Raw genomic sequence first — 24,642 nt, forward strand, 5'->3', positions numbered from 1 at the left:
CTGTGGGCAAAATTGCCTTCTACAGTGTCTCATTGATGGAACTATTTGATTTCGAAGCATCTTCTCACACAGTTAAAAAATCAAATTGTCACTAATAAAAAGGGGAACAGTTATTGTACTATTTAGCACTGTTTCTCAGATATTCAAGTTTTCAGGATTATTGCTTTCAAATCGAACCTACAATTATATCTGTTAATGTAACCAGTTAGGTGGAACGTGGCTTCATCAGAAAATACAATAGTGGTGGTGGATCATCATTGGTTTGTTTCATCATATCTTCAGAAAATTCTACACGGTGATCAAATACATCTTCATTCAGCTGATATATCAGATGAATTTTGTATGGGCGGAACTTTGTATTCTTCAACATTCTTTTTGCAGACATGTGACTAATCTCATGTTGTTCAGCAGCTATATGAATGCTAAGGTGAGTATTTTCATCAAATGAGTGCAACATCAAGCTGTTTGTCGCCGATTTCGGTCGACCAGGAATGTTAAACTCTTTTATAGTTACCGTTTCCTCGACGCGTCTTACAATGCACTCGACAGTAGATCTCGAAGTGGGATTGTGTGGAACGCTAAATTTTTTCGTTAAATTCTGCACATGACCTTTCGCGATTGCCCCATCCTTGTATCATCGAGAGCGTTACAACTTTATTATGAGAGCTCGAATACAAACCAATTGAAATACATCTTGTGTGTTAAGACATTTTCTGTACCAATGATTACTGCCACCAATATCTAATAGCTTCTACGTTACTGGACCGTAATTTACGACCAACGATAAGTATTTATAGAACATGCCATAGGGATGACATACATATGTCTTCTGGTCAAATGTTATTTGTTCCACCAATTTTATAAACGCACATTTGCTCTCTTTTCTAATGATTAATTGATCTATCGATCAGCTTTACATATTCACATTTACTTTCACTTCTCAGATGGAACTACATGTAGTTTCAAATCAAATCGTAATTACGCACATCTACATAACCATAACAACAAACTGATAGTTTCATTTTAAATTTTAATATATTCACCAATTAACATTACGTGTTCACTTTCACTTTTACCTCTCAGGTAAAATCACATGGTCTATATTCAAATCAAATCGTCATTATAATATCCACATAAACATGACAAAAATGAATAACTTAATTGTCTTTTTACACTATGTCCGATTATTAATTGAAACTTCATGTCCCAACGGAGAGCTGGCGTTAATCAACTTCCAGTGTCCACAATCTCACAGAAAAATCTCAGTTCTTGAAGAATATTATTACAAACATGTTCATAACTATTTGTTTGCAAGTCTTAGCAAAAACATCATACTGCATATCCAGTTCTTGAACCAGCTTTTCATTTATCAACCTCAGGTGACGTATAATGATATTATTAAATATTATTATTATTATTATTATTATTATTATTATTATTATTATTATTATTATTATTATTATTATTATTATTATTATTATTATTATTATTATTAATTTTATTATTATTATTGCGATTTATGTATTATCTAGGAGGATAACGAAAAAATACTTAAATCAAAACTTGCGTATTTTTGGTCGCAGAATCCAAATTAGCCTTAAAGTAGAGGGTTTATATTTGAAATTTTGGGGAGATAAAGGCAACTTCATTTTATGTTGAATAGATCTTTTAAAATTATTGGACAAGTATTAAAATTGCAAAGTATTTCTCGAGATGACGTACATGCATACCATAATACTCAATTTTTTGCGATTACAGAGCCATCTAGCAGAATAACGAAAAAGTGCTTCAAGTAAAATTTGCTTATTTTTAATCACAGTATTAGAATCTGCAATAAAGAAGGGGGTTTCCATTTCAAATTTTCAAGTTGTTCCCTGAAGCCCAATGATGGAAATGAAATGAAATGAAATCTTTGAGTTTTACGTCCGACGGTTATGCCGGTTAGGCTAAAGGAGACGGTGATGATGAGTAATGAATGAAATGATGGAATGAAGAAAGTGGGAGGGAACAGGAGAATCCGAGGAAACCCACGCACACGGTGTTTGTCCACCACAAAGTTCACTTGGCGGGAACTGAAATCGAACCCGGGACCCCAAGCACCACAGGTGAACGCTCTACCACTGAGCCACCTCGGCCCCCGAGGCCCAATGATGGGACCCCTAGAGCACTTGTTGTTCACAGAATTTTATAGGCCCCTGACATGGGTACGTTCTTGCGTAACTAGATTCGTTATATTTTTTATCATTTCGGAAATATATCAGATCGCAAAGCTAAGGGTCGTCGGTACGATGATATTCAATTATTTTTTTTTTGGCGAACACAGAGCCATCTAGTAGAATAACGAAGTACTTCCAGCAAAAGTTGCTTATTTTTGGTCGCAGAATCCGAATCTGCAATAAAAATTGGGGGTTTCTGTTTAAAATTTTAAGGTTGCCCAGTAGCGGAGCTAAGGGAGGCCCCCATGCTCAAAATCTTGGCCTCCCCACGCACAGAGTGATGCTGCTATAGGTCGACAAACGGTGAGTTGATAGTGGCCACAAGTGAAACTACTACCGAAACATCTCTCGACAACAGAATTACCAGTTGCAAAATACCGTATGTCGCAATAGTCTGCGTTCCGAGAAAAAATCTCCAGACTCGTTTTTGTTTGTAGTACAGCAAGATCTAATTCGTAATCTGTAAGGTGCTTGCACTGACCTCACCATCTGAACGTTTCTTTAAACCTCTGTCCCTTATCTGGTTATCTTCTTTGTTTTCGACAAAGAACCAGAAAAAAAATAAGTCGTCATTCTCATTCGCTTCGATCTTGAAAGTCATACTAAAATAAGAGATGCTTACTTACAAATAGCATACACTGCAGTAAAACAGTACACTCGTGTTGGACGAAAGAAGTCTTCGTACACTAAGTAATTAATTTCTATCGATTATGGCGACATAGAACAAATGCATAGCGTCCATTAGGGTCTAGATAGTTTGCTATTATTATTATTTTTATCAAATAATATCGAACCGTCTTGTTATAATATACAATAAAAGAAGAGAGCGGAAGTTTTTATTGTTTTTGTCATTATCTCTGCTATTCGTATGTCAATCGTTCGAGAAAATTAAAATACTGAATACTACCAACACCTACTATTTGCTACTGATACTAGTTCTACTTTTCGACTACCTTCTGGTCTTGTCTCTAGTACGTCTAGTTTCCTAACGCTCTTGGCCGTGGCAACTAAATAGAAACCTTCTGCTGCGATGTTAATGAGCGATACTAGCGATGTCCAAGGAAAATGGAGTCAGCTCTTGGTGGACCTATACTACTAAATAGTGTCTGGGGAAATGAGGCTAACAAAAATCATTGATTCTTTATAAATAAATCGTTCAGAAGTATTTTCTTTTAAACGATTTTAACTGCAGGTTAATCCCAAAACTGCTACTACTAGAGAAATTCTGAAATTTATCACAGAGCCAGTGCTACAATATCCTGATTACTAACCATCAGGTAAGATACCGAGATGATACAACTTGGTCGCGGCAGTAATACTATTTTGTGTAAAAGTGGTAATTACTCCCATGACCAGGTTGTATCATCCTGTTATCTGATACTTAGTAATCAGATATATATATAAGGAGTTTGTTGGACTGGTCCACAGATATTCCATTCAGTAAGTTCAGTCAGTGAATATCCGTTGTTATCACAGATTTATATTAGTTCTCCGCCAAAATATGCATTTCTGAGAAAATTACATTGTAGAAATTATGCAGAACAGTAAATCAGTGGTGACATGAATTTTCTACAGGATATACTAATTAATGCCCCTTCTTCAAATCTAATCTCAAAACTGACAATATTAATTTAGCATCGACTACAGGATAGTAGCGTTATTTCAACTACATTTAAATTTATTTTAAAGCTTTGAAACGTCCGAGACTCAGAGAATAGAAATAAGGGAAACAAGTAAGTAGGTCCATAAAAATTTTCTTAGTGACACCAAGGAAGAATCATGGTAATCTCATCAGTTGAAATATTTATCCACGAGGGATCAATCACACCATCTTCCGAATCTTAAGCTGATGTTCTACCTCTGATCTTTAACAATTCGGTGTGGGTGTGAAGTGTTTGTGTACATGAATTCACATCAAATTCTAAAAACTAGTGAAGGTGAACAAACGACAGAAAGATAATGGCCGCGTATACTTCTTTTAGTGTAAGGAGTCCCGATTGAAATGTCTGTTCTAACACTGATATTAGGGAAAGAAAAACACATTTCCTCCTTTTGCTTCAAAGAGTGCTCACTTCATCATCTTAATAAAGTAAAGGCACATTCATTACTCAGTTTTAGAGTTCAGGGGTTAAAGTAACCACAAATAATGCCACAACGGCCAGACCAAAACAAGATACTGCAATCGGGGCAGTTGCCCCGGCGCCAACAAACTAATCTGTGCGTTTGTTGGTATAGATGTAGATGAAAGGGATACTAATCTCAAAATTTGCCCTGGGCACCAAATGTCTAGTTTCATCACTGATTAGGGTACCATATTTTTAGAGCGTGAAATCGTGACATTTTCTTGAAATACTAAGAATACATGATAAATATTGACAGTTTACTTTAAAGTGAAACTTAAGCTTCAAGAGCAAGGCTTATAATTTAAAATGGGCTGGAACGGTAAATCAGTGTCCTGTTAGAGTTCAGTTCCTGCTTCTGTGCGACGTTTGTCTCGTAAGCACTTTTGTCCTTGTACATCACTTTTTACTTATTATTATTATTATTATTATTATTATTATTATTATTATTATTATTATTATTATTATTATTATTATTGTTATTATTATTAATATTAATATTAATACAGTTTATCTATCAAACAACTATTTATATTATTATGCAGTATGAAGCCAAATCTGGAACTTGTGATATTTATTTATTTCCATCATTCCATCCGGAAAATTAGTGTGATCTGTACGAGAGGGAATGTTTCGGACTGGTAAAACTTGAGATGACTGCTACCATGCTGTAACTTTGAGCTTCGCCTTATCGTAAGTAGATGCAGACATGTCGGAAGATTTGATTTTTATGGATTCACTAGTTCAAAAGCTGTCGAAGATGAGGTCTGCAGAATATGACTCTCAACGAACAACATTCGATCAGATTTATCAAGAATAATTGTGGATATGCAAAAAAAGAAAAAAAATGGTCTTGAAATTCCAGAGCGAGAAACAGATAGAATAGAGGGGTTCCTCGTGGAAATGAACTAGACGTTTGCCATCGAAATATCACAAATTCATTTTGGATGAATCTCTTCCTTCATTGGAGGCAGAAAATGAATTTTTTAAAGATAATATACTAAGAGACATTTTTCTGCCGACTATTGATAAGAAAATCACTGAAACGGAAAAACGCTTTGGATCACGTAGCAAAATCATTAGATGAATCACCACTCCACCTCTAAAAAGTGAAAACTTTCTTAATTACAACATTGTGGAGTCTATGGCCCAGTATTATGGAAGTGATCTGGAAATATTCAAATGTGAACTCAAAATCATTCCATAGATAGATAATGTGTGTGTGTTTGTGTGTGATTAAAATTTTCAATTCATTGGAGATGGGCCTCCTCAAAATTTTCTTGGGCCCTTCATTGGCCCCCCTTGAAAAAATCTAGCTACGCTACTGAGGTTGCCCCCCATACTTAAAATCAATTTAACACTTAAATTTTCTCAAAGTACTCACCATTACACTGTACACGCTTTTGCATCCTCGAAAACCATGTTTGGAAGCAGTGTTGCCAGTCGTTTTCTTCAAGTGTTGAAACTTTATTCTCATAAGCCACTACAGCTTCTTCAGGACAGCAAAATCTCTTTCCACGCATGCGATCTTTGATCCTAGGGAACAGAAAAAAATCACACGGGGCCAGATCAGGGCTATACGGCGGATGAGTCATAAGTTTGACCTCCGTAGATTGTAAAAACTGAATTGTGATGTTGGCCGTGTGTGCGGACGTGTTGTCATGATGAAGCAGGTTCCCACGCAATCCAGTTCTTGGACGCCGTTCCCGAAGCTTCTGGAACACTTTTGTTAGGCAAACAGTGGTGTACCACTGAGCAGTAACAGTCCTTTGTTCTTCAAGTGGAACAGTTGCAACATGGCCAGATTTGGAGAAGAAAGTTGGGACCATCTTCTTCTCCATACTTCGCGGTCGCTTCACTTTGGTGGGTGGATTTTCGTATGGAAAGATCCAAACTGTAGACTGGCGTTTATTTTCAGGGTCAAATTGATAGATCCAAGTCTCATCACCAGTAAAAATGTGAGACACCCAACGAGATGAAACTTTCCTGAGCCGAAGATGATCATGAAGAATTTTTGTTACTGCTGGCGATCCATTGTTCACTGTAGATTCAATGTCCTTGAAAGTTGTTCGAGGATTTTCTCGAATCATTTGTTCCACAGCGGCAATGTTTTCATCTGACACAGGTGTTGCCGGACGTCCATAAGCTGTTCCACAGCTGGTGTATAACATACCAGTTCAAGGCTGCTTTCTTGCTTCTTTCCCTGTATAGTTTGCTCGCCGAAGGACGTCAATCCATGTATTGTCCGTTCACTCTAGGATGGAGGATTGTTTACAAACAACAATTGTAGTGCGAGCGTCAAAACTTTGCTTCTCAAATTACATGGTTAATTCATGGTTGCCAGGCACATAAATCGTCAAACTGAATGTACCTACTTCTGCACTGTCATGGATAAATTATTATTACTACATAAATTGTTATTTTTGAGATGACTGAAACATTAATGTTACGACACATCGATTTAATTATGATGTAATACAATCTTACATATAATACTCACTCAATTTTGTACAAGTGTTCTTGTTCGAAACTGTAAGAAAGCCATGTACGCCTGGCAATATTGGAGGTTGCAGTTTGTGTTGTAAACAATAAACAGAGAAAGCAAAAGACCGTTAGGTTCGCTGGACAGCGTTGTTTTCATGATAAGGCGACAGAAACATATTGTACTGATTGTAAACAAAGGCTGGGAATTTCGATGCGAGTGTGGATGGAAATATTCTCGCCACGTATTGCCTGTTGGTGAAGGTTTGCAATGTTGCAAACTGCCAAGGTTAGAATTTCATACTAATTGAATGAGCTTTGAGAAGGAGGATTATGATGCAATAATTATAATAACTAATAACCATAGACTTAAAGTACTAGGAAATAAAGCATACTGCTGTAAGAATATAATACATATTGAATTACGGGTTGAAAGAACAATATAAAGCAAATTTTAACACGTAAACATTTTTAAGCAGTACAGATTTGTCCTCACTGTCTTGGTGCCCTTACCAGACTCTCCAACACAAAAAAACCGTAATAAAGTAGGTAGATCGAGCGTTGAAACGAACTGCGAACGTGGGCTGCGGCTGGTCAGGAAGATTAAGGTTTTCCTCAGTCCCACGAGGTGAATGCCTAGACGGAAGTTTCTGTAAGGCCAGAGCATCTAATTTGCACAGCCTTGTTCCTATTCCGCACAACACAAGTATATATTCTCACGATAAACTAAGCACATAACCACAGAAATATGCGATATGTTCACAACATTTCTGATATGCGTAGCATCCTCTTAGCAATTGCTAAGAATATCGCTATATCAGCTCTTTATATATATTTTAGCATATTCTTTTCAATATGTTATATTCTTTTCAATACGTTTAGCATATTTTTCAGCTTTTTTCTACGGATATTCTTTTTAGTACATTAGCATATTCTTTTCAATATAATGTGGCCCCGCTTAGCGTAGTCGCTAACGCTCTCGCCTTCGGTGTGAGCGGTCACGCGTTCAATTCCCGGTGGGGTCACTTGATCAAAAAGTGTAATACGCTTTTTCAGGCCAGCCACCCTGAATGAGGTTTTCCTGGGTTTTCCTCATTCACACCAGGTAAATGCCGGAGTTGTACCTAACTTATAGGTCCCAGGCCGCTTCCTTCCCTATCCACGGATTGTGTGCTCGTCGAGGAACGTCATCCCTCAAATCGTGAAGGGCTAAATAGCCTTAGATGCCGAAAGCCCAGAAATCTAAACCTAAATCTTTTCAATATATTGTAAAAAAAAAAGAATATATTGATATACTAAAAGGAATATGCGTGGAAAAACTTAAAAGCATATATAAGGAACACACTGAAAAGAATATATATAAAAAGCGGAAACAGCGATATTCCTAGCAATTGTCGAGAAGATACTACGCATATCTGGGAATATACTGAACATATTCGCATATGCTGTGCTATTTGGCTTTAAGTACAAAAAATACCAAAGAAATACTATATGCACTGCAGGTTATTTTTTTAATTTTTGTTACTACCTAAGTATATATATATATATAGTGTGAAAATTCACTGTTTCACAACCTTATGAAGTAGAGTGTTTTGTTTAAAGTAACTTCCAAGGAACTCTTTCCGAATAAACATTACAGATGCACATACATCAAACAAACATTATTTTTTACACAAATATACATACTCAATATAATTATACTTCAAAGAGACAAGAAACCACTTCTTGTATACACATACACCTAGTTAATATAGGCCTAGTCTACACACGTATACTTCAGAACACCTAAACACAATTATACTTACTTCTGAATACAAAGTCTATAGGCGTAATTCTGACAGTGAGCCACGAAGTATTTTAGCACACAAATATATACAGTTAATATAGTCAATATGCTTCAGAGTCATTAAACATATACACATTTATTTTATACACAAATGCACAAAGTTAATATTTACAATACAGAGACATGAAATACCTACATGTTTATATACAAACATCACAATTCAAGTCATAATGGCTCGATACCTGTCTCGTCACTTTCAACAGCAGTTTCTGTAGCACTGTCGTTCACAACTGCTGTTTCCGTGGAACTGCCAGTACTTGAAACGATATCCGAATGTATATCTATCGCTTCCGGTTTCTGTGCAAAGCTCAGCATCTGAAGCGATATTTGCGCAGCTTGCACTTCTAATTGCAGCACTCCAGCACTCTCCATTTCAGAGGCAGTTTCTGAACTGCTGTCTGATCCACTTGAAGATTCATCTTCACAGTTGGATGTAGATCCATTGGAAGAGTCTTGAATCACTAACGGCTCTACCATGATGTCAGTCACTCCGTCCTGTTGAATATATGTCTTTTTTTTTTTTTTTTTTTTAAACATGTATACACTCCTTTATCCAATCCTTCCTCGTTACCGCGCCAAATGCTTCCTCACACAGTGCTTTCACGTCCTGAAGCTTAAAAGTTATATTTCTATTACCGATTCTATTTTTCACTCTTGCCCACACTAGTTCAATAGGATTAAGGTCCGGGTGGTATGGTGGTAAACGCAGACACTCGTGTCCATGTTGACGGAGAATCCGATCCACGTTAAAATCTATTTGTCGGTTTTTCTCGATCAGTTCATACAGTTCAGCCTTGGACATGTTTTCAGTTGCAAGAATGTTGTTTTGATTCAACCATTCCACTATAGTGGCTTTCTTTGCAGAGCGTGGCGGCGCTTTATTATGCACAACATTGTGGTAAGACGCATTGTCCATTATTACCACACTGTTTCGCGGCAGGTTTGGAATCAGTTGTACATTCACCCACTTCACGAAATTAGTTGCGTTCATGTCATGATGATAGTCTCCTGATCGACTGTCCGACTTCCAAATGACCAAAGCACCTGGAATTAAACCCATCTCATCCCCCGCATGCACTCACCAGACGGGATCCTTTACTAATAGGTTTAAGTCCACTAACAAACACAGGGTGGTATTAAGTCTTTGGTTGGGTGTGTGAACTTTGTACGTAGGTTTCATCTATATATACTATTGAATGACCCTCTTGCCGATAACGTCTTATTTTCCTCAGATAATGAATTCTCCGATTTCTAATGTCCTCTCTTTCGCAAAGATCTCGCCGATTAGATTTTATTTTAAGCCATCGAAAACCTAATTTCTTGATTATTTTCCACAAAGTTGTACGACTTCCCGCAAATCCTGTTGCTCTTCTCATCGTTGACAAAAGACGCCTTGTTGACGGAAAACATTTTTCCTGCCGAACAAAGTTAGTCATTGTTCGAGTCAGTACAGATATGTCGAATTCGTCTAATTCGTATTTTTTTCGCCGATAACGCTTTTTGTTTGGCGTAGTGAATTTTCCGAACGCTCATTGTTTGACTATGCGTTGCACGGTACTTACGGACACTTTCGTCGCTATGGCGGTCCTATGCACGGCTGCATCACTCGAGTGGCATTCTTTTCTCATAAATAGATACACATTGTATACGATTTCACGTGATTGCCTATTTAACACTTTGTGAAACGTGTTCGATATTACACTCATGCTCAATACTCGATTATAACACTATATTAAGTGCCACATGCACATCAGCACAAACGAAGTATCAAACCTCTTCAAAGGCGCGCGTTCACAAACACTGAGTCTCCAGAATTGGTGGAGGGGCTTCCAGAATATCATGTTGCCACCGCTTCCGCAAATATTGTGCTAGTGGGTTCAGATATCCCTTTTCCGTTTCACGACTACTTAAATGCATTACGAAGTAAATGCACAAGTGTTTCTTTTTTCATTCTCTTTCTTTCTTTCTTTCTTTCTTCTGATCATTCTCATCCTCGCTCTCTTTTCCCCACCTTCTTAAATTCCGAATAATATTCTCACTGTAAGGCCGTGTTTATTTCTACGGCGCGAGGTTTCTAAAAAGATCGACCTGATATAGTTCACTATTAACATACTGTATCAATAAATTCACAAAGAAATAAACTGTTTGTTTCGAAATTTATGCAAGTTGAAAATGCCAAACACCACTAGTGCTAAAGTTGATTAGTTGGTGCCACTGTTGCCATTGCGATAAGGGGAATGGAGGGGAAGGACTGCTAAGATTCGCTAGCCAGCTTTTGTGTCAAAACACAGCGCCAAGCTACAGTAAACAGACAATACGTGACGGGCTTTAGGCCACAGCTGTCGATAATGCTCAGAAATATGTATAAATAAATTAATAATATTTTTGTATCACTGTATTGTTAAGTATGTACAATACCTGTGTGTTACTAATTTGAATAGTGATGGGTGAAATTAGGTGTTTATTGTAACATTTTGATCTTAAACTTTTTGCATATCAAAATGCATATTGTAACATAATTAAATATATTATTTGATGATACTAAGATATTTCTCGGCTTTGGAAGATTTGTTGTGCAGTAGTGTTGAGTATACCTGGATTGAAATTAGAGATAGCATTAAAATTTCAGCAAAAGAAAAATTGGGACACGCGGAAATACGTAAGAACAAACCATGGTTCGACCAGGAATGCATTAAACTAGCAGAGAAGAGAAAACAGGCAAAATTACGCTGGCTACAAAATCCGAATGAAATAACTACACAAAATTTCGCCGGTATCAGGCGGGAAACTTCCAAAACTTCTAGAACAAAGGAACGCGATTTTTTGAAAGCTAAAATTAAGGAACTGAAAGATAAGAATAAAGATAAAAACAGTGGAAACATGTATAAGGGATCAGCGAGTTTACGAAAGGCTATCAACTTCGTGCTAATATATTAAAGAAAGTTGACGGTACAGTTCTCACGGATACGGATAGCATCTCAAATAGATGAAAAGATTTCTTTGACGATATGCTGAACACGCAACCAAAAACTAATGTGCGTGGAAAAAAGGAGATACCGTAGAACTGTATATTCTAGAACCCAACCGAATAGAAGTAGAAACCGCTATAAAGAAATTAAAGAAACAAATCTCCGGGCGTAGATGAAATTCCAGCTGAGTTAATTTTAGCTGGAGGCAAAAAATTGTGGAACAAGATACACAAACTCATTCTCTTTATCTGGAACAAGGAAGAATTCCCACAAGAATGGAAAGAATCAATCATTGTTCCAATTCACAAGAAAAGCGACAAAACTGATTGTAACAATTATCGAGGAATTTCTCTTCTGTCAACATTCTATAAAATCCTTTCAAATATTCTGTTAGCAAGATTGACCCCCATACGCAGATAAAATTATTGGAAATTACCAGTGCGGATTTAGACGAAATCCATCAACTATCGACCAAATATTTACCATTCGCCAAATACTCGAAAAAATGTGGGAATATAATACCCCGGTACAACAACCATTTATTGATTTGAGAAAGGCGTACGACTCGGTTAGGAGAGAAACATTATACAACGTTATTACAGAACTTGGAATAACGAGAAAGCAAATTAGATTAATTAAGATATGTTTAAATGAATCCCAAAGTAAAGTCCGGGTAGGGAAATTTTTGTCCGCGAGCTTTCACGTGGAAAATGTCCTGAAACAAGGAGATGCGTTGCCGCCATTATTATTTAACTTTGTTCTGGAATACACTATAACGAAAATCAAAGATAGCAACCAGGGCCTAGAGTTGAACGGTATTCAATAGGTTATGGCATATGGTGATGATGTAAATTTAATAGGGGGTGATAGGAGAACAATAGAAAGAAATGCAGAGATCTTATTAAACGCTTGCAGGGACATGGGTTTAGAAGTAAACGTAGATAGAACTAAATACATGGAAGTGCGTCGGGACCGTAATACGGCAAATTATGGATGCGTTAAAATATTAAATAATACTTTTGATAAAGTGGATGCTTTCAAATATCTAGGATCAATATTAACGGACAAAAATCATATTCACGAAGAAATTAAATGTTTAAAAGCAGGGAATTCGTGTTACTATTCGGTTCAAAATCTCTTGTCGTCGCGAATTCTGTCGAGGAATTTGAAGCTTAAAATATACAAAACGATAATCATGCCTGTTGTTCTGTATGTTTGCGAAACATGGTCGCTTACTCTGAGGAAAGAACATAGACTGAAAGTATTTGAGAACAAGATCCTGAGACGAATATTCGGACCTAAAAGGAACGGGAATGGGGAATGGCGGAAACTTCATAACGAGAACTACATAATTTATACGGTTTACCCAACATTGTTAGGGACGTCAAGTCTAGGAGGCTTAGTTGGGCGGGTCATATAGCTAGAATAGAAGAAAGTAGAAACGCTTTCAAAGTCTTGACTGGAACACCAATCGGAAAACGACCATTAGGAAGACCTAGGCGCAGATGGGAGTACAATATTAAGATGGATCTCGCAGAGATTGGAATACGAAGTAGAAACTGGATGCAGTTAACTAAGGATAGAAGTCAGTGGAGAGCTTTTGTGAACGCGGCATTTAACTTCCGGGTTCCATAGGCCATAGAGTTAGTTAGTTAGATACTAAGATAATTTAGTCATGTCACACTAGCTTATTAAAATTACTACATTGCGTATTATATTAGCATAACGTTTCGCTAAATAGGAAAAGAGATGAAAAATTCGAAACCGCATGGAGACTTCTTATTTGTATTTACTTTTTATTTTATTTTATTTTATTCCTGAAAACTGAGAGAACCTTCACAGCGAAAGAGCCGTGCACATGAACTCAACAGCGTATTTTTGGAAAACGAGAGAGGGAGACTGCAAGGTCCAGAGATGGTACAAAATTAAACCTGAAATGCTACAAGGTTAATAGCAGCGCAGGCCTGGTTTCCTTTAGCTTGGGCGCCTGCATGTCGCTGAACAGTTCTTTTATATTTTTAATAGCAAGGAGATGCTACTTTAGATGGACAATAAAGTGTGATATTTTCAGTGAGTGATATTTTTTGACATTTAACCTTTCTTTTCCCTCCCCGATGCTGCTTAAAGAACTAACTTTAGCTAACCTTGCATTTCCGGTTAGGCGCAAAGATACAAAATTTAAAAATATAAAGTTGGTATGTTATAATTAAAGATTTCTAATAACACGAAGGTTCTTGGATATAACGAAGTACAGATTTTATTTGCTTATATCGGTATGTCTCATACTGTACATTTTTCCAGCCCACTATTTTGTTCGTAACGTATACTCTTTACAGACACCTCTTAGTGCCCAAGGGCTGAGATCCCTCTGCAATGGATGCAGTTTCTCTCTATCAGTGATCCGGAAAATCGAGTATTATTATGATTTTATAAGTGACCCCATTTCTAAACAGGCGGAGGAAACGTGATTGCCAAAATTATTGACCCGTAAAGAAGAACGTAACAGAAAGAGGAGTCTATGATGTTGGACGTTCCAGTGCGGGTATGATTACGGTTGACTAGGTAGTCACAGTTTAATTCGATGGTAACGGCAGTACAGTGAAGGTCAACTTGAATTTGGCTCGACGGTAGCTTGCAAGTAAGAGGTGATATCCCTATATATCCCTCTAGTATTCTTCATAGTTATGTTAGATAAAACGTACCATAAGTATACCTTTAAAGCGGGAGTGAAGAGTCGCTTTACTATTCAACTAGGTAATGTTTACACTAGTTTCTTAATATAGTTAGGAGGTGTACTGTATGCATCAAACTTTACTGGCTATCAAGCTATTTTACTCGAAAGATTAAACATGTTGAATTGTAAGTGCTACTACCAGTGAAGGTGTTTTAGTAATAACACACATCCACAGAACTGCAAAAGTAATCCTGAACATAATTCTCCGGACTACGTGATGAAAATTCATTCCTTGAAGTGTCATGACTAAAATGAAAAGATTCCAGAGTGAATATTACTAGTTTGAACCCATATGAAAATGTGACAAATTCCAGGCAATGTTCTGTGCATGTACAGGTACATGTGACTTTAACAGGTACTATACAGGCGCCTGTAGCTGTAAAAAGCATGTTAGTTTCCCACTGACAGGTGAATCTACCTGTGGCTATAAACATGTGATACATGTGTAGATGGTGTTCAATGTTAGAAGTTCTCAAACATGCAATGAAAAGTATCTGTACATATAAAGGAGACATGTAATGTACATACACCAAGGTACATGCATAGTACAGGTCCATGTAATATACCTGGGACATACAAGAGCAATAGGTATGTTCAAAAAACATGATTCAAATTGATGGCATGTGCCTGTAATCTATCAGTCACATGCATGGGAAATGCTAGTTTTTCCTCTTAAGCCCATGTACTTAACATGTACATGTAAAACACATGCAAAGTACCTGCAGAACGATAGAAAAAATGCAATGTAAATTACATGTTTACATGCGTAAGTTAGGAGTGAAAAACATGGAATGTACAATACGTGTACATATAAATGAAAACAGGTAAGGGACATGCATCCACGGAAAATGAATGTCACAGGTGCATGTATTGTACCTGGCAGACGTAGATAAAGCGTACATGTACAGGGAATATAAGACAGGTAAATCACTATGTATCGGAAACTACATGCCACATGCATGGGAAATGCATTATTTCACCAGTATGCCCAGGTACTTACCATGTACATGTAAAACACATGCAAAATACCTGCAGAACGATAGAAAAAATGCAATGTAAATTACATGTTTACATGCGTAAGTTAGGAGTGAAAAACATGGAATGTACAATTCCTGTACATATAAATGAAAACAGGTAAGGAACATGCATCCACGGAAAATGAATGTCACAGGTGCATGTATTGTACCTGGCAGACGTAGATAAAGCGTACATGTACAGGGAATATAAGACAGGTAAATCACTATGTATCGGAAACTACATGCCACATGCATGGGAAATGCATTATTTCACCAGTATGCCCAGGTACTTACCATGTACATGTAAAACACATGCAAAGTACCTGCAGAACGATAGAAAAAATGCAATGTAAATTACATGTTTACATGCGTAAGTTAGGAGTGAAAAACATGGAATGTACAATTCCTGTACATATAAATGAAAACAGGTAAGGAACATGCATCCACGGAAAATGAATGTCACAGGTGCATGTATTGTACCTGGCAGACGTAGATAAAGCGTACATGTACAGGGAATATAAGACAGGTAAATCACTATGTATCGGAAACTACATGCCACATGCATGGGAAATGCATTATTTCACCAGTATGCCCAGGTACTTACCATGTACATGTAAAACACCTGGAAAGTACATGCAGATGGATAAAAGGATACGATAATGTATTTGACACTAACATCGGTAATTTTCGCTTATTTCTACGTGTCTCGGTGACCCGCTTGGTGACTCTCGGCAGTAGCGTACGCAGGAATTTATTTCGGGAGGAGTCCAAACTCAATATGAGAGTATTTTATATTAAAATTTCTAAAGTTGCCCCTAAAATTAGGCTAAATTTACATAAAAGTCGAAATTTCGGGGAGGGTCCGGACCCCCAGGACCACTCCCTGCGTATGTCCCTGACTCGGCCCCTAGGCGATGGGGCTGTATTTGGAATTATATACGGGATCCATAGCTTCAGCGTTAATCTCAGCGAGCCTGTAAATTATAGACTTGACACTAATATTGGTTATTTTCGATTATTTGTACATGTCTCGGTGACCTGCTGTTGACTCTTGGCCCCCAAGGGGGGTGGGCAAGTGAACGCAATCGGGAGTTTCACTATGATCTCAGCGATTCCGAAAACTATGAAGTTAACATTAATATAAGTCATTTTCGACTATATTTTCATGTCGTAGTAAATCCTCCCTTGCGACCCCTAGTTCGAAGTTTGGAAAAAATGCTTCGTCTTGGTCTTGGCCGTGGACCAGCATACCCGTGACCAAAATTTGATAACTCTCGGTCCATTCGTCTGGCACCCAAAGAAGCATACGCACAAACACACTAACATTTTATTTATATTATATTACTGCACAATTAATTAAGAGATTCTGAAACTCATGGGGCGATTGCCCCCTTGACTTTCTCAAATGACACCCCTGAGTCTGAATAATAAGTTTCCTTTCCTTAAGAATTGCGATATGTGAACAATACACAATTATCGTCATACACATATAAGTTATTCTTATATGTATATTGTAAACTTGGGAGACAATATCGAAAACAACATAATTATAACGTGATCAGAACCTATATGTTTACGCACAGGAAAGACGCTTGGCGCCACAGCGTTCGTTTGTTCGTTGTCAATCGTCTGCTGGTTGTTGACGTTAGGGTTTGTGATCAGTGGTTTTTCTATGGTTGTGTGCTCGATGGTAGCGGATGAATTGTAAGTTTCCACAAGATTACAGTGGCTTTCAAGATGTCAACGGCAAATAATGCGTATGTTGTAGTTGAATGGGATAATAATACTTATTCCATTCTACACCGCAAGAAATGTAAATGTACAGGTAAACTTACACTTGGAAAAGTGTACCCTGTACAATGGAAAGGAAGCACGTGCTACGATGGTAGAATTCTTTATGTAGGTGAGTAATGTATTTGGCTCTAACAATACTTTAACAGCTATAGATGTAATTAATTTAAGATAATGACATATATTTAATGTGTGATTCATTACCGTGTGTTTTGCAGTGAACTGTCGAAACAGAAAATTACCGCGAATTTGTAGTAACTACCGAACGATGGAAATACAAATCGCATGAATCTACGGATGTTAATGACTCAGCGAAGTACATTGGAGAAAATGTCTTCTGGCTAAGTAACAGAGTATTGTGCTCACTTTTAATTCACTGTCACTCTGTTATATTTTAGAAGTATTTACTATTTATAATCCTAAGTTTTTTTTTTAAATTTATTTATTGTGTGGCTAGATCAACAACAGTTGGCGCCAAAATAAACTATTTAGTACACTTTAACTGTTGGCAGTCGACCTGAATCTAGATATCTGAGTTTAAATAACACTTTTGTAGGTATCAGAGTAGAATAGTAGATTTTTAGTGATTAACGTAAAACAGTGTGAACCATGTTGGTTCTTGGGGTTTAAGTGCTGTACCGCCTCCAATATTTTGGAAATCTACTGGGTGAATTGGATAATTTATTTTGGGGCCTATGTTTAGCAGAAGGGGTCCAGCACTTTTCTCTAAAAAATGTTACAATTTTGGTAATTTCTGTTCACATTAGGCTAGTTTAGGGTAGGTTATGTTAATTTAGGTAAGCTTAGGTTAGTTTATGTTATATTAGTGTATGGGTCCAGCATACTTTTCCAAAGAATGATAGAATTTCGCTTATTTCTACTAATAGTAGGTTGGTTTAGGTTAGGTTAGATTTGGTTACGTTCTGTTACGTCTAAGTACTTGCATCATTCGTTTCTTCTGTAAATTTTCTGTTTTTTACGTGCTTTTGGACCTCTTGTACTAAACATACTCCTATTTTGGTTTGTGAAGGAGCTTGAATGAAAAGCAGATTAGGGGAATAGCTGAAGTTAAGAAAGGGGTTTGGTAGGCTGGTTTTGGTGTTCTAAGCGTCATTGTATGTGGAGGCGGAAGAGACTATTTCACATAGAGGTACACTTGTTATGATTTAGTGGCGAGAAATGAAGTGTGGAAATGGCGCATATATATCAATATTATGACATATCGTGTGAGTTTTATAGAATTACGTACACGAAAATAACGAACGTCAGCTGTTGAAATTGTGTGAAAGACACGGTGTACTATTTACAAGTGGAGTGTTACTAGTATGAAACAACGACAAGTGCTATTCAAACTCTTATCATTGCCAACACCCACCTGTTTTCACTACCCTCGCTCATGCGCCTGTTCCTTTACCCGCCCTAACTAACGCGCTCTGCTTTTAGTGAGCACCTAGCACAGGTTGGTTAATGTCTTGTACTGTAGTTTTCATATCATATACATTCGGACGTCTTATTTATACGCAAATAGTAATGTTCTATTGCAAATTGTAAAAATTTACATGCCTTTGTTTTGAAGGTAATTGACTTGTAACTGAACCTAACCTGCCTAATGTAACATAACCTAACGTAAAGTAATGTACTCTAACCAAATGTAGTTCATGTTGGTACTTCTTTTTCGATTTTCATGTGGTCTGGCGATACAGCCAGCACAAATGCCATTTCTTGGGATGTAGGAAATGAACTGCAACATCATACGTTGTAGTTTGCGTGTAGGTTTTGTAAGTCTCGAATGAGATTATGAAGAATAGCTACACCATGCAAACATTACTACTGTGCCTAGATTCGTGAATATTTACATACGTCGGCAAAATAAAAATCATTTGTCTTAACTTTTCTTGCTTCAAATGATTCCATAAGGCATTCTTAAACTCTTACTGTACAGGCCCAAGTAACAATGTACTACTACCGAGTAATAATGTGTGTGTGTGTAAACCAATTTATAAAAGTTTTGTCTTCGGTTTACAGACATTCATAAAACATTTACTTCTTTCATCAGTAAACTTTAGGAATTGCACTACTGGGGAATAAACGAGGTTTATGCTTATTCTAAAAGCGCACCCACTGACTTTAAGTTTTGGAGTTTCCCGTTCTAATAGTTGAGTTGATTTTGAGTTCAACGTCCCTTTCAGCAACGAGGCCATATGAAACGTAGACATACTGATTAACAGGAAATCCGAACCACATGAGCTTCCACTGGGAATCAAACCCAAGTTTCTCACGTCAAAGGCGCGTGCGCTAACAGCTTAGCCACGATCTATTCTAATAGTCTTGCGACAGCGACATCGCAAATGGACTAACTAATGCGAGAACTGGTGTTTGTCCTGCAGGAGGCATGGAGAATGCAGGGCACTCCGATAGTCGGAATTAATATCGAACACAGTCCTCTTTCATATGCAGTCACTCGTTTAACCGCAAAGTTATCATTTTTATGTCCACATATTTTTAAAAAATCTGCGCCCCTATATATTAACTATCAGTATACACTGTTCTCTACGAAATTATTTATTATATATTTGTACTCCTACTGCGAACGAGTGATTTAGAAGCATCGGCTAGATTGAGGTATGCAGTTTCTGTAGTTTGCTAGCTGTATAAGGGACACTTTATCTCAAACTTTACCACCCGGGTCAATTAGATAGCCTTCTCACATCTCCCGCAATGGCACTACTTTCAATCGGTCAGTATCTGCCACGATTATTTAACTACTAAACCTACTACTTTTCCTTGGAAGCTGGTGCATGTAATCTGTAGTAGATCCCTTTAACGGGTGGCCCTTTTCTTGTATTGCTTATATTTTATGAAGTGATTATGATGTACCACCGAAAACTTCAGATGCAGATGACATCATGATGGATTTTTTTTTCAGGTACTAAAACCGAATGTGAGGTGGAACAAAGGAAGTTTGTCGGGAAGACGGAACGGGTAATAAGATATGATTCTGGCAGCAGTAATAATTCTGATGACCTAAGTTCAACAGATCCGATTCCAACAGATGAAGAGGATGAAAATCGTAGAAATCCAGGCAGTTTGAAAGAAATATTTGAAAGGAACTTTGAAACTATTGTGAAGGACCCCACACTATGTACGGATAATTTTCCATCTGAGTCGGCTACAGAAACTACACCCGGCAGTAACGTCTGGCAAGAGCAAATAAACAGAACTTCTTGCAACGGAAGTTTACAGTCAGCATCCGCCAGTAACGTTTGTCAAGAACAGATAGACAAGCATCCAAGCAACGCATACTTATCAGCTCAGAACAGTCCATCAGGCTCGAAACCAAAAGTACGAAAGATCGACAAATGTCAAAACTGCAGCGTACTGAAAGAAGAAGTTAATGATTTGCGCACCAAATTAGACGAAGAAAAATGCTTAGTAGATGCTCTAAAGAAGGAATGCGCTTCCAGAGATAAACAGCGGAAGCTCAAAGTACCGAGAAGTGTCAAGACATTCTTGTTCACATTGCTAGATGCCGAAGATCTTGAAGAATCCAACCATGAGGTGTCACCATCCAGTCAAAGTAGTAACGTAAGTTTCTTTTCTAGATTTTAAGACTAAGGTTTTAGATCAATTTATCGCCGTTTTGTAGGGAAGGGGTGCGGGCGTACAATTGTTCAAATTCTTAGGGTCATACAAATATGTAAGTGGCGGTCCAAATTTCTCTTTCTGCTTGCTTATTTCAAACTATGAGTAATTTAAGGTAACGGCATAGTCTCTATAAGACAGACAAAGTCTGCATTAAGTATTTTGTCTCTTTTCTTTGTGTGGGGTCGCAGTGGCTCAATGGTAGAGCGTTTACTTTTGATTATTTGATTTGATTATCGCTTACGTCTTTTTTTTCAGGAGGGAGGCTATATGAGACGTGGACATATAGTTTAAAGTGGAATCCGAACCTCTCTTTCAATGCTCTACCACCGGGAATCGAACCGGGATCTTTTACGCCAAAGGCGCGCATTCTAGCCACTAGACCAGTGGAGAGGGTTACAGCGTTCACCTCTGTTCATTCCATCATTTCATTGGTTCTCATCATCACTGTCTCCTTTAGCTTACTCCACATAACCGCAGAACGGAAGACTCGAAAGTCATTTCATTTTCTCTTTCTTTGTGTGTATATATTTGCATTTCATCTGTGCTTATAGGAAGATTGCACCTCGAAAATTCTTGCGTATAATGTATCCATTCTCGTCCCTTTCAAATGTGATTGGGTCACTATTTTCGGAAAGCCATCATTTGCGGTTTGCTTGTTTTAATTAGATTTGACGGCACTGTTCTTACATATGTTTCTTTTTGTTTCCTTTTTGCTAGCTGGAGGCGTATAAAATTATATGTATTCCCTAGACAATGCAATTTTAAAAACACGCTCAATTTCGCTGTTGTAGTAGTGTTTGATACATACTGTTCATATGTTGGGCAGTTATTGTGCTTATATACGGTAGAGTTACAATTATCCGGATTAATTGGACTACACTCGATCCTGATAACTTACGAAAATAGTATTTTTATACAAAAATCTAAATTTGCTTAAATGACAAATTAAAGACTTATAAAAACAAAGTAGTTTAAATTTTGCATGTACAGTGTGTTAAAATCAGTCAATCAGCTCACACTACTAGTTTCGATCCAGCTAAGTCTCGCATCGTTTCGGCTTTCGTTATCTCTACCCTTGTTTTGTGTTGGGGGGGTTCAAGAACCAAAATCAAGCGCAAAAGATTGTTCGTGGTAAGATCGTTTGTTTCCAAAGCAATTCGGGTAATTTTATTTCTACTGTACATCATATATGTAAAAGTAAATGGTAGAATGTGTTAAGATTAATTATTGTGTTAAACTTTTACTTACAGGAATACTCGAGATCCGTACATGGAGATGATGTGGTTCTCAGTCCTGATTACCCTGACATTACAATAAAGCATTCCCGATTAATTCGCTGCGTAGCCAGTGCAGGCCATTCTGCTACAAAGCTCACGAGAAATCTTATGTCGTGCTTTTTTGATGATGATGATGAGCTTAGTACAAGTTCAATAACTGGTCGTGGCAAAATAAAGAAAACACTGTCTCCAGATATTATTAGTGCTATCAAAGGTATGTTAGGTTTCATATGCCTTTTACTTATAATTTTTGTTTCGCATTTCTTGCATAGTACATCATGGAGGAAGTGGGCTATATTTTTAAATACAAATTGATACTTCTATAAATCAATAACAAAACAATTCTTTATTTATTTGTATCATGTTTAAGCACAATAATTTAGCTTATGCTGTATTCATTTTTTAATTCTTCCTTACTGGAAGTGTGAAAATTTGCTGATTTTGAAACTGCTCCGATAAAGTGGATCCCTGGGGTCTTCTGTTAATGGGCTAGAATCCTGTAGCACAAAAGGTGCTGAACGAGAAATTAAAGACGCCGGTCTGTAACCTTAATTGTCCTATCAAAGTTTTGTCAAATTACAGTGAGTGATAGGATGACCTGTAGGTCTGAGGTACATTATGATTTCTCCATTGTAGAAACGTTTCAGAACTCCAATGACCGACTTGTCCAATGGCTATAACAATACTGCAATGACTTGAGAAACTCGTACATGTGTGCATTTGTGTATCCAACAGTTATATCTGCATTAAGTTTACACATTTTAAGTTATGCCAGTCATTAATTCAGTAAAAGAACCTTTAAAGGAGCACTGCTGGAAAGGTTGAGCAAACTGGACTCTGCTTCACTTTAGCTACCATGCCGGGGTCCACTTTATCCGCCACCAGTAATTAAATATTTTTACATGATGGTTTTGATGTTCTTGTAAGGTCTAGTCAAGACAATGTCACCTATTTGTTCTTAATATAACATGAATCTAAATGAAACTAAATACATAAGGAAAGACTTTTTAACCGTTCGAAAGTTTTGAAGTCTGCTACAGACATAAATTTGCGTATTCTTATTTGCATTCAATGACATCTTCAGTGAAAGCTTTGACATAAGAGTAAGCAATTTGCGTTCTCTGATAATGTTGCCAACTCACTTCAAGAAAATCGACAAAATAAAAAAAGGAGGGTCTGCTTTAGATGACGGGTTCGCCAATACCCGAATTCCCTCTAATTTGACCTCGAATATAATTTTTTTTTGTTTTGAACAATGTCAGTACTGCAATTCAATCTGTGTTGGTGCGAGAGGATTTATGACACTTCTTTTTCACGTGTAAAACTCTATTTACTGTTTCTTTATTGGTGTTAGTAATTGCTCGAATTTTCATGTAGCGGTTTCGAACAATTGTACCGATTTTCTACACACATTCTCTGTCACAGTGGGTTTTTGGATTGTCCCTCCTTCCTTTAACATTCTTGAACCACTCGAATACGCGTGATAGATAGATACTGATCTCCATTAACGTATGTGAACAAATTGTAAGTTTCTGTGGCGAATTTTCCAAGTTTTGTACTTGTTTAACTTTTACACTTAGCATGATTCCGACTGATCCACCTGAACCCTTCTCTTGGTCACCGACATGACCTGAAATGAGAAGAAATCAGTCCAGGATTGAATGGTACGTTATGGCCAATTAATTTGCCACTTCTTTACCCAATCCTATCGCTACTTGACTCATAGCTGTAAAGAACCCTCGCTTGGTCTAGTGGCTAGCACGCTTGACTTCTGTTCGCGTGGTCCCGGGTTCGATTCCCGGTGGAAGTACAGTTGAACGATCGAAGTAGTTTCGATTCCACTATAATCAGCAGGTCATTCTCCTTTAGTCTAGCAGACATAACCGTGGGACGTTAAACTAAGTCAAACCAATCTTATAGCCGTAAAAACTATAAATACACTTCTAAAATACTCTTTAAACAGAATGTAACTATTTCTTTCTTAACAATAACTATATCTGTAGTTGTTAGTTTCTCTACTGTCCACCCAGTCACCTCCTACAATCAGTGTTCATTGTTCAATATATGACTTTTTTTTAACTTGGAGTTTGTTTCTTTCGTTATATTTTCAGCTTAGTATATGTGTAAAAGATCCTTGTTGATAAGACCTTTCTTTGATCACAGATTATGTTCTCCTCAAATTTCCTAATACCAAGACGTCTGCAGTTCACGCAGCTATGACGGACAAATGTGTACAGGCGGCTCGGAAGAATAGGCACGGAGACAAGCAGAAGGATCAAGATGATCAGTAGAGTTTGTGTTAATTTTGCTTCATACCAACAGTATAATAGTAATTTGTAGATACAGTGTATATATATTCTTTTGAGTTATTTGTAGTTACTTTTTGTATGTTCATTATACGTGTTTAAAATATAGTTACGTTAACTTATAAACTACAATGAAACGAAACTACAAACAATATGTTGCATGCAACAGTCCCACTCCCTCGGTGCTTCAGGTACCAAGAAAAACACGATATAGGTGGAATAAGCGTTTACATGTTAAGAG

The 24,642-nt window shown here is 37.3% G+C and overlaps 2 protein-coding genes across 7 annotated transcripts in view; both read left to right on the forward strand.

Annotated features, from left to right (window-relative positions):
- GAPcenA (GTPase activating protein and centrosome-associated) overlaps nucleotides 1–24,642 on the forward strand; it is a 772,500-nt gene that overhangs the window by 278,894 nt on the left and 468,964 nt on the right. The window lies entirely within an intron of this gene.
- LOC145690567 (uncharacterized) lies at nucleotides 16,296–24,522 on the forward strand. The gene is made up of 4 exons (XM_081765586.1): nucleotides 16,296–17,285; nucleotides 20,100–20,758; nucleotides 22,069–22,309; nucleotides 24,259–24,522. The coding sequence occupies exons 1-4, from the start codon at nucleotides 17,120–17,122 to the stop codon at nucleotides 24,384–24,386; spliced, it is 1,194 nt and encodes a 397-aa protein (XP_081621712.1). The 5' UTR covers nucleotides 16,296–17,119; the 3' UTR covers nucleotides 24,387–24,522.

The sequence above is a fragment of the Thermobia domestica genome, chromosome 7 (assembly GCF_964235325.1).
Source record: "Thermobia domestica chromosome 7, izTheDome1.hap1.1, whole genome shotgun sequence".
NCBI classification, from domain to species: Eukaryota; Metazoa; Arthropoda; class Insecta; order Zygentoma; family Lepismatidae; genus Thermobia; species Thermobia domestica.